Raw genomic sequence first — 11,104 nt, forward strand, 5'->3', positions numbered from 1 at the left:
ATGAATATGAGTGTGTTGTGGGGCAATGAAGTGCCAAGCAGGAATTACATAATGGTGAATGTTGGTCTGGATGCACTTTTAAGGTCACTGCTTCCAGTAGCAAAGGTTGCGTCAGCCTCTATCCATCCATCCGTACCATAGAGGATACTTGCCTTACAAGGTTGTTTCAGGGATTAAAACTAGATATTGCCTGTGAAGTGCCTTGAACCCTAGAAAGGGCTATACAGATCCTAAATATTGTGATTCTGACCTTATTGAAGCTCAGAAGGTCTACCATTACGCAATGAACAAGTTTTAAAAGAAAGCAGCCAAGGTGTGTTGCAACTGGGTGCTCCTGAATTGTTTTTATTGTGGGGGATTGTGGCCCCTGCCCCTTGCAATACCATTGCCTTGGACAGCTTGGAAATGGAGGTTATAGTTTATTCATAACTAATAGACACTCAGGAACAGAGAGCACTGCATTGACTCTCACTGCCTTCTGCTTATTAGTTAATGGTTACACTTCAACACTGAACTAAGCACGCCTAAGCCCAGTGAAAAGCAATGAGCTTTGGTGGGTTGGACTGTGACCAATGCCTTTCCTGGGATCCAGAGTAGTGTGTGCGCTTGCACAAAGGTGTCTCTTAATTTTTCCTTTTGGTAGCATCCTCTCACGGAGGCTGCTGCCAGGAGAGCTGAAAAACCTTGTGGACAGTGTTTTACAACTCTGGATCCTAGTCCTTATCTCTGCCTTAGTTTTGCCAGTTGTAACATGGCAGGTAATACTTGCTTACCTACCTCATGTCGACAAAGTAGGCTCTAGCCCGCACTCAATGATACACTTGTTAGTCTTTAAGGTGCCAAGGGGTTCTTTGTGTTTGCTGCAACAGACTGCTCTGGAATAATTTTTGTATGTTTTTATGAGAATCACGGTGGGCCTCACCCTTTTGAGAAGACTAACTTTCTGACTCAGATTATGTTGACTTCACTTTGAGACTTAAATGTTTTGTTAAATAATTTGTAAAAGCGCTTTTAATTGACAGGAGGACCACTGCCAAGTCAGTTTTCGTTGCTGTCACAAATAGCCCAAGAATTCTTCCCTCAAGCCATGGTGCCTTGGTGTATATGCATTTGGACAAAGTCCACCAAAGTGGCCTTTTGCCTTGCAGTTATCAAGCTTTGCTCTATAATCACTTAGGAGTGACTGGCTTTCTGCACCTTGTGGCTTGCTTACTGCTTTGTAATTTGAAATGGCACTGTTGTCCATTATCTTTGCCCATGTGACATATTTTTTTTACACTACTAACAAGATGCATACAGAATTGTAAGAGGAGGAGGGGTCCTTGTAGGCCATCTTGTCCAATCTCCTGATTGCAATAGACTATCCAGAGCTAGTACATCCTCAATAGATGACTATTTGTTATATGGAAAGCCGGCTGCAGAAGAAAGCTGCTGCAGTCTTGCAATATAGGATGCTTAAACTCTTTCCAAATTTTGTGTCACTTGAGCAGCCTAACCTGGGGCAACATGAACCACAGCCTACTGGGAAGTGTTCCCATGCAACATCCAGTGAAATTAATGTGAGCTCTGCAGGAACTTTGATAAATCACATTCACTTCAGTGGAGCTGGCATGGAAGAACTCACTAGCACATCATGCCCAATGACATCAGGTTTTTTAGTTTGCACTAAATCACAGTTGACCTTTTGTTCTGTAGCCTTATTCTGTTTTAACTAATCTATGAGGAATGTTATTAAGTTATTTTAATTGCAATCTGTTCTCAGTAAATAATAGCACTGAATAAAATTCAATTTATTTTTATTTATTAGGGAATCATGTTACAGTGCACAGTGATTCAAAGCAGCACAAGAAATGTGTTTCTGTACAATGCATGCTACTCTCTTGACGGTATCCTGTTAAATATTATATTGAACATTCACTTGAAATTTATTTATAATTAGTTTCACAGGTTACATTTAATATTCATAACCTGAAGCAAATTGGTACGGTTGAATTAATAGGGTTGAGGACAGCATGGCAAGACAGTGAAAATGTCTTAATTGTGCATCACAGCAAGGACTACAGTAAAAAGGTCAGGTTCCATGCATAACACTTTTATGATGCTCTATATCACACTTACTGATACTAGCTGGGTGCACACAGTTCAACAGATGCACTAGAAGTGTTCTCTTGATTTATTTTTGTATATGGTCAATAGGGCTGTACACTTTTATCTTACAGCTCTTTCCTTTGCTTTATAAAGCCTTACAAGAGTAAGAATTTGGTCTCTTGAGTCTTCTTTTGCATTCACAGAAAATCTTGATCAATATTCCACTGCTGTTCATGAGAATCTGTGGCAAATTAGCTAATGTATGTCCAAGGGGCAGTTCTGGCTTTTACATCAACTTGGTTTGTGTGTGTGGTAGAAGAAAGAGGTCAGTGAAACTCTTTTAACCTGGTCCCAAAAGCTCAGCTGAAACCTCTTTGGGGAAAGGGTTCTACAGCTGGGCAAATCCACAGCAAAGGCCCTTAATCTCTGAAGGAGATCTTAATGACTGGGCAGGTCCATATTTCTTTACTCAAGTTTCTTAGATCCTGGCCTTCCTCCCATCTTGAGTTCAGGGTAGCTAGTAACCAATAAACAATCATGCAAAACAACACATAATATAAATCACAATATTGTAACAGTAACAACTAAGCAGCATAAAATATCAGTAAAACCACACCTGAAAATAGTTTACCCCAGTATACAAATGCCTTGCCAGTATAAAAATATATGTGCTACAGTCTGTAATGTGGAGCAGCTAGTCCTTGATCTAATCTACTACCTACTGTGTTTTAAAGAAAAAACAGAATCCTGAATTGTACCTTAAACAGATGGGAGATCTTTTAACATTGGTAAAATGTATGTTCCATGTTGCTGGTTTCATTAAATAATCTTAGCGCCAGCCTTTTAGAACCCAAGGGCACATTTGGAAAACTAAGAATGTCATGGGTACCACCTCAAACTGTCTGTCATCAGGTTAGTAGTGATTGGCGTTTGTGGTAGACAGCCAAAAGAAGACAGCAGAGGAAGAGGATCTAGGAAGACATAAAATAATGAGAAGGCAGAGCGGCGCAATCCTCCTACAGTCATTAGAGCAACATATCTGGGGCTTCAGTCCTCAGCTCTCCAAAGTTCCTGCCAGGATAATTCTGCTCCTGCAAAAATAAAGCCACTGAACTCCAGAAACTTCAGGAGCAGCAGGATGCCAGAGAATGTGAAGTGGCTGCCACCTGGCACACTTTCACTGCCCATCATAGGGAATGCTTTGCAGGTGAAGACCAACAACCTGACTCCATACCTGGTTATGCTGTGCTACCCACACCCCTCAAGCTCACCAGTCAATACCCTTTCCAAGAGGAAGGCAAAGCACCAGCCTCAATTCCCCCCCCCCCCCGGTTTCCTAAGAAATATGCCACTGGGCCCATGTGTTCCCTGCTGAGTTCCCCAAAATACAAGAAAAAAGCCCAACAAAATTTGTAAAATAAATGAAGATTGGGAGGGGCAAGGTGCTCCCCAGATCTGGCAGAGATTCCAGATTTAGCTATTGTGCCTTGCACCAGTTGGCGTTTCTGTATAGTTTTCAAAGGTGTACAATTTACTGGCCACTTACCCCTGCCCTGGTATGCATGTTGAAGAAGGGGTTGCAAATGGAACCTCAATCTAGGTTCTTAATTTGAAAGAAAGGAGGGGGCAGTTAGAAACCACTCTGTGCCCTTGTGAGCTCATGAGCACGCAGAGAAATAAGTGCAGGAGAAGATGGTTTAAGAAAGGAGGAAAATGCGTTTGGGGATAGTTACTTTCTTGCTGCAACATTTTGAAGAGCAAGCTCCTTGGTGAGGTTCTTCTCAGCTGCGCGCAGCTGCGCCCTTTAATTAATTGACCATCTCACGAAATCAGCAACGCAACAAGCCAAGCCCAATGACATTGAAATTTTTATTTTATTATTTTATTTTTCATTTTATTAATGAAATAGAAATTTTTATTTCATAAGCATTTATTCAGCGTTTGATTGTAAGAAAAGCCAGAAAACGGTTTACAAATATATATATATATATGGCAACAGTACGACTTACCTACACGGAAGAGCCTCGGCACCACCCCCTAGCGGTGACATCAGGGCTACGGTTCCTGTCGTAGGAGGGACCCTGCTTTCAGCCCCGCCCACACACCCTGTCAGAAATCCCGCCCACTGCCCCGCCTACCTGTGCTTTCAACGCCGCTCTGCGTCCTTCCTTACTGGCTGACACACCGCGTGACGTAGTAGTAGGCGGGGTGCGTGGCGGCGAGATCCGAACGAAGTTTGTGTTGCGTCGCCGCTGCAGCTGCTATTTTCCCGCGCGGGAGGGCCCAGCCAGCTACATAAAGAGCAAGGCAGCGTCTTTTGGTTCCGCTGGTCTCCTTCGGCGCGTGACGTGAGGGGAAGGGGATGCCGAAGCGCCCCTGCCCGTTCGGGGACTCTTCCCCGGTGCAGCTGAAGACCCGCGTGAGGCTGAGGGAGCTGAGCCAGGGCGTCCAGGGCGAGCGCTACCGGCGCGAGGTCTTCGGTGAGGAGGAGGAGGCGGCGGCGGCGGTTGGGCGCGAGGGAGGGTCTCGGAGCCGTGTTCTCGCGAGGACGAAACTTTGGTCAAGGGCGCTGTTGCTTGACCAGTGTTTCGCTCTCGCGAGAACTGAGTTCATACTCTCGCGAGAACTGGACGCTTCAGCGGGGTGGGGGTGGGGGAAGGAGCAGAATGGAGCAAAGCCCCTTTTATTGTGGAAGGGGGAGATTCCTCCGTCTCCACATCTCCCAGCCTTTGCTAAGCACGCAGCTCAAGCCTGTCTGGTGTTTGTTTCCTCTGAAGGGAAAACACTCTGCACATGCCCAGGGGCAGTGGTTCTTCCCTGGAGGGCGTTGTTTGAAGAGATTTCCTCCCTCTCCTCTGCACCTCTCAGCCTTTCCCTGCTAAGCGCACAGCCTAACTAAGCATGCTTGGTCTTTATTTCTACACATGTCCAGGGATCAGTGGGTTCTCCCTTGAAGCAGAGACACCCCCCTTCGCCCTGCCTCCCAGCATTTCTAAGCATAGAGGTGCTTGACCTCGAACCTGTCTGCTTTTTCTTATGAAAGGAGAGCACTCTGCACGCGCCCAGGAATTAGTGGTAATAATAATAATAATACATTTTATTTATACCCCGCCCTCCCCAGCCAAGGCTGGGCTCAGGGCGGCTAACAATAATAAAAATGAGTTTAATGAATACAGCTTAAAAACAAGATTAAAATACAACAATTAAAATACTGAAACATTAAAATATTAAAATGCAGCCTCGTCACAGGAGGAGAAAGGAAAAAGAAAAAAGAAAGAGGGGGAGGGAATCAAATTGACTCCAAGCCAAAGGCCAGGTGGAACAACTCTGTCTTACAGGCCCTGCGGAAAGAAATCAGATCCTGCAGGGCCCTGGTCTCATGAGACAGAGCGTTCCACCAGGCCGGAGCCAGAGTTGAAAAGGCCCTGGCTCTGGTTGAAGCCAATCTAACTTCCTTAGGGCCTGGGACCACTAGGGTGTTGTTATTTATGGACCTTAAGGTCCTCCGTGGGGCATACCAGGAGAGGCGGTCCCGTAGGTACAAGGGTCCTAGGCCGTGAAGGGCTTTAAAGGTCAAAACTAGCACCTTGAACCTGACCCTGTACTCCACCGGGAGCCAGTGCAGCTGGAAAAGCACTGGGTGAATATGCTCCCATGGCAGAGACCCCGTGAGGAGCCTCGCTGCAGCATTCTGCACCCGCTGGAGTTTCTGGGACAGCTTCAAGGGCAGCCCCGCGTAGAGCGAATTACAGTAGTCAAGCCTGGAGGTGACCGTCGCATGGATCACTGTGGCGGCCAGGTCGGGGCGGGAAAGGTAAGGGACCAACTGCTTGATGCGGCAACTGGTACAGTTCAGCGATTTTTACACTCCAGACTTCTCTTAACTGCCTTCACCTCTTTAGGATAGGAATGGGCATCGTGTGATGAAACACATGGCGGACCAGCTCTGCTGTGTTTTGGGAGGGAGATTCCTGACTGCTACCTTGGTGCTCTGGACTTCTACCCCAAAATCCTCCCTTGGGGGCACTAGCGCTTAGGTAATGCTATTGTGCTGCTTGCCTTGCATCTTTTGTGGATGCTGAATCAGGTTCTGTAAACAGGGCCTTTTTACAAGAGGGAAATAGGATTAAAGTACTACTCAGCAAAGGAGCAGAGATAATTTTTTTCTCTCTTTAACCTGTCAAGGAAGCACAAGCAGTTGCTGGGGAGGCTGTGACAGCCTAGTTCCCCTGGCTTTGGAAACCACATGCAAATTGAAATGGATAGAAATAAACATTGTCATGAAGCTGTGGTTGCCGCTCCACTTTGAAGTTAGACTTGAAAGAAGCATTCTGTTTTAACCAATAGAAGAAGTTGTGTACTTGATTGCAAGTGTGTGTGTGTGGTGCCCAAGGTCCCCCCGAAGTTGGTGACTCCTGCTGCAGAGCCACTCTGCATTGCACTCTCTAACTTTAATCCTGGTTACATTCTGCAGTGTGATTTTAAGATTTCCAGCCCCTTGCTAATTAATTTGGTTTGATCTCCATTGTACCTCGCTTTCTTTTTATTTGCATGTTTATTTATGTGTCTTTATCTACATCACACATTGGTGTGCTTTTGTGTGTGAAACCACACAGCTTTGCTTTTGTGCACATGAATGCATGGCCATGCATCTGGTGGAAGGTGCATATATCCTCCTGCCCTCACTGTACACAAATATTCTGTCTCTCCCCCTCATTTTCACCCTATGCCGCATTTCCTATGCCCTAATTTTGCCACAGTGTTCTTTGTGCCACAACTAACACAGCTGCAGGGATCTGTGCAACATAAAAACCTTTAAATGTCAAAGCTGGTATATCTATTACACGTTTAAATCTAAGAATGCAATGCATGTTGGGAAATCAGGTTCTTATTACTGTATAAGCTGTTGCTTGGACATTAAAAAAAAACCCTTGACTTTAAGTAACAACTGGTGGTTGTAAGAGTTTGTGTTATATTAAGTTGATAAAATACAAAGTGCAGATGAGTTGCGTATGTTTGTTTTTGTTCCTGTGTGAGAGGAATCTGGGGTCAGTGCTTTATCCTGTGAGTAATGAGCACTGACTGAAATGTGGACTGGTGTTCTCATAATGGGGGATTGAATTCTGATGGGGTTACAGTATTGGGAAAGTAGGGTCTGTTACTTGGGTTGTTGCCATCTGGGCAAGTTGTGAGCTACTTCACATTCTTGGAACCTAGCAAGGGATCTGTAGGTAGCATAAAGAAGCAGCCTTCCTTTCCTCCTATGATGTGATCATAGAATTTTAAAGTTAGAAGGGACCACAAGGGTCATTTAGTCCTACCCCCTGCAATGGAGGACACTTTTGCCCCATGTTGGGCTTGAACTTACGACCCTGCAAGTGCTCCAATTGGAGAACAGACTTTGCCAAATAATAATAATAATAATAATAATAATATTTTTTATTTATACCCCGGCCAGAGCCGTGCTCAGGGCGGCTAGCGCCAATAAAATTTCAGTAAAAACATAATAAGAAAAAAGAAAAAGAACAATTTAAAATACAGGTTAAAATGCAATTCAGAACGCAGCCTCATTTTAAAAGTCAAAACCATAAAGGGGAGGGAAACATAAGGGTCAGACTGAGTCCAAACCAAAGGCCAGGCAGAACAGCTCTGTCTTGCAGGCCCTGCAGAAAGATGTCAAGTCCTGCACGGCCCTAGTCTCTTGTGACAGAGCGTTCCACCAAGTTGGGGCCAGTACTGAAAAGGCCCTGGCCCTAGTTAAGACCAACCTAACCACCTTGTGACTTGGGACCTCAAAAATGTTGTCATTTGTGGACCTTAAGGTCCTCCGTGGGGCATACCAGGAGAGGCGGTCGCGTAGGTATGTGGGTCCTAGGCCGCATATAGCTTTAAAGGTCAAAACCAAAGGTGTCATGGGCTTTGAAGACACTCAAACTCAGGACGAAAGGGAGAAATGTGCTAAGAGGAAGGCATACTTTGCAAACCCTCACCATGATCAACTCCCGCCCGGAAACCTATGTCCCCACTGTGGAAGAATGTGTGGATCCAGAACTGGCCTCCACAGTCACTTATGGACTCACTGCCAAAACCCTGCTTTGGAAGACAATCTTACTTGGCTATGAGTGGGTCGCCAAAGAAGAATGCAGGACACTTTTGCCTAATGTTGGGCTCAAACCTACGACCCTGTGATCAAGAGTCTGAATGCTCTCCTGACAGAACTAAAAACCGTTGCTGAATTGCTTTGGGGGAGGGGATGGAAATGTTTAAGAAATTTGGGAGAAGATCCTTACTGCTGGTAGTTATTACTTGCTTGGATTATCATCACGCATGACTGTGACATCTAAGAACATGCCAGGTTCTGGATTCAGTCCTTGGTGTCTGGGCAACTCCCATAAACTTTGCTGAACTAGATGGGCTCCTCTTTTGCTGAACCAGATGGGCAGCTGTGTTCTTTGCTTTCCTCTGAAATGGAAGCCCTTTTCTGGGTAGGAGAGCATGTCATAATCTGATACAGCAGACTTCTTTCTTTCTTGGGGAAGATGATATTCAGTGGAGTGGGAAACCAGTTCGAGATAGTTTTCCGTTACCATTCCCACCTTGTCCTTTTTTGCAGAGAAAACGAAACAGCTGCTCTTCAGGGGTGCCCAGGCATACATGGATAACACGTGGAATGGTAGCGCGGTGGCAGCACAGTCTCCAGAGCTGCTTGCAAGCAGACCAGAAGCTTGCTCTCGGCTTAGTTGCAGCGGACAAATGTTAATTGGGCAGGATGGAAAACTTCTACAGCCCTGTGCAAGAGAAACAGGTAAGTAAATTTAGCCGGCTGTCAAGTACCTGTGCAGCGGATTCTTTTTCTGTTTGCTTTTCTTCTATTGGTTTGCAAAGTTTGGTGTAACTGTGATATGCATGTACAGTGGTACCTCGGGTTACATACGCTTCAGGTTACAGACTCCGCTAACCCAGAAATAGTGCTCAGGTTAAGAACTTTGCTTCAGGATGAGAACAGAAATCGTGCTCCAGCGGCATGGCAGCAGCAGGAGGCCCCATTAGCTAAAGTGGTGCTTCAGGTTAAGAACAGTTTCAGGTTAAGTACGGACCTCCGGAATGAATTAAGTACTTAACCCGAGGTACCACTGTATAGAGCAATTGACTTGCTCCAGTTGGGCTTCTCTGAAGGGAGGAACTGTAAGCCTTGATATTTGTGTGGCGTAGGGAGCAAACTGAGGCTCACAGGGCATATTCAGGTGGTCTGCGGCATTTCTGTGAAGAACAGCAGGCACAATTCCTCCCTTCAGAGCAGCTCAATAGGATTCCATATGTACCATCTAGTTTAGATTTTGGCATTGCAGAACCTTGGACTTGATGATCCTCAGGGTCCCTTACAACTCTACAATTCTACGTAGATGGCTTGAAGATTGCCATCTGCTTTCTGAAATGGGTGCTTTTTCTGACACTTGATGCTGAAATCTATTCTAACATACGGTCTGTATGTTTCTACACAGCTCTGCCGGAATGCATTTCCACAGCCTGCTCCTCATGCATAAGAACAGTTGACGTCAAAGAAACTTGCTCTCAGTGCGATCGGCACATATGCCACAATTGCAGCAAACTCTGCAGCTGTTGCCATGTAGTTGCTTGCTCCTTGTGTTCTGTTACAGAGTAAGTGTCCGTGCGGACTAGGCATGAGTTAAAACTTCCTTCAGTTGGTTTGGGACACACTGCATGCTGAATGTAGCAAACTGGTTAGTAATAGCATTCCCCGCAAAATTGGTTTGGAGTGGGACATATGCCAAAAGCTGTAAGGAAGCATTGGCCCATTGTGTCATAAATGCAGTGGCCTTTGAACCTTGGATTGTAGTTTGAACCTAGGTAATTAAGAAAATTGAGGAGAGGGAAAGGCAGTCTAGCTTAGCAGAACTCCCTGCAAATATTGGCATCGGAAATTTTCTCATGTCCTGGAGCGGGGCTGGAGAACCACTTCCAGCCACTAGTGAGCCAAGTCCCCAGCCCTTCCAGGCTATTTTAACAGTGTGGCAAATCAAACTTGCGAGCAAAGGCACAGGCCGTTGCAAGCACTGACAACCAGCTGTTTAGCACTGTGTGCAAAATCCACTTCTGCCAGGCAGCAAGCCTTTACCTGGCCCACAGGTAAAGGGCAAGAGATGGGCTTGGCTTTGGCATCAAGAGCCTCGTGGGCCGAATAGGGAGGCTTCCCAGCCTGGGCTGCTTTGGGAGGAAAAGAATATACATAAATAAGCTCCCCTGCAGCCAACATGAAATTGAACCACGAGTAAGCATGAATGAGTTTGAATGATTTTCCCCCCACCTCCAAATACCCACACACTATCTGTTCCTGCTGTTGCTGATCTCCCTGGAGCTAAGCAGGGGAGGAGTGAAGCAGGCTTATGACGTTCCTATGAGTATCCATACACTTTGCTTAGTCGTGCCTAGCCATTGTATGGCTTAGCATTGCATGAGAACTGTGCCATTGTTTAATTTGTTGCAGGAGTTCACGCTTACACCTGCCCACCTACATCTCTTAAAGCAGTTTCCCACCGTAGCTAAATACATCCTGCGTGTACAGGTTATTCTGGTGTGGGCCTCGATTTAATCCAGCAAGGTGATTCTTTGGTTTTTTCGGCTTCCCCCACAGCTTAATTTATTCAGCCTCACAACTTCCTTGCATGTGGTAGAGGTGGAGCTGGTGTTCTCTTCCTAAACTGTACAGAACCGAAAGATGCACTGAATTGCCTGTTACCTTCTTTCTTCTAGGTCCAATGACGTTGGCGAGCGAATACTTTGCAATGGCTGCTCCATGTTTGAGGACTAAAATGCTTGAAATGACTAAGTTTTAAGGACATAATTATCTCCAGGATCTGTAAAGGAACTTGTTTTGTTTAAATAGCCGGACAATTCCCGCCCTACCCTCCGTCTTGCTACTGTGACATTGTGGTGCCGCTTTATAAATAGTGTATATTTCTATAACTAATTTTAATAGAATAAACTTTTTATATTA

At 45.4% G+C, this 11,104-nt stretch overlaps 1 protein-coding gene and 1 long non-coding RNA gene across 2 annotated transcripts; one reads left to right on the plus strand and one right to left on the minus strand.

Moving 5' to 3' along the window:
* Positions 1–1,578: 1,578 nt before the first annotated feature.
* LOC128398890 (uncharacterized) lies at positions 1,579–4,301 on the minus strand. Its single transcript, XR_008327184.1, has 2 exons — positions 4,227–4,301; positions 1,579–3,179 (listed from the first exon to the last, which is right to left on the minus strand). It is a non-coding gene; the product is annotated as an uncharacterized LOC128398890 (long non-coding RNA).
* A 42-nt stretch (positions 4,302–4,343) lies between these two features.
* Positions 4,344–11,104, plus strand: SIVA1 (SIVA1 apoptosis inducing factor). The gene is made up of 4 exons (XM_053360078.1): positions 4,344–4,568; positions 8,702–8,893; positions 9,591–9,747; positions 10,861–11,104. The coding sequence occupies exons 1-4, from the start codon at positions 4,451–4,453 to the stop codon at positions 10,916–10,918; spliced, it is 525 nt and encodes a 174-aa protein (XP_053216053.1). The 5' UTR covers positions 4,344–4,450; the 3' UTR covers positions 10,919–11,104.

The sequence above is a fragment of the Podarcis raffonei genome, chromosome 1 (assembly GCF_027172205.1).
Source record: "Podarcis raffonei isolate rPodRaf1 chromosome 1, rPodRaf1.pri, whole genome shotgun sequence".
Classification (NCBI taxonomy): Eukaryota; Metazoa; Chordata; class Lepidosauria; order Squamata; family Lacertidae; genus Podarcis; species Podarcis raffonei.

Excerpts from the sequence above, each read along its gene's own strand:
- SIVA1 (XM_053360078.1), top strand. The coding sequence starts at position 4,451 with ATGCCGAAGCGCCCCTGCCCGTTCGGGGACTCTTCCCCGGTGCAGCTG. Across the intron at positions 8,894-9,590 it reads GCCCTGTGCAAGAGAAACAG|CTCTGCCGGAATGCATTTCC; the intron begins GTAAGTAAATTT and ends GTTTCTACACAG. Across the intron at positions 9,748-10,860 it reads TCCTTGTGTTCTGTTACAGA|GTCCAATGACGTTGGCGAGC; the intron begins GTAAGTGTCCGT and ends TCTTTCTTCTAG.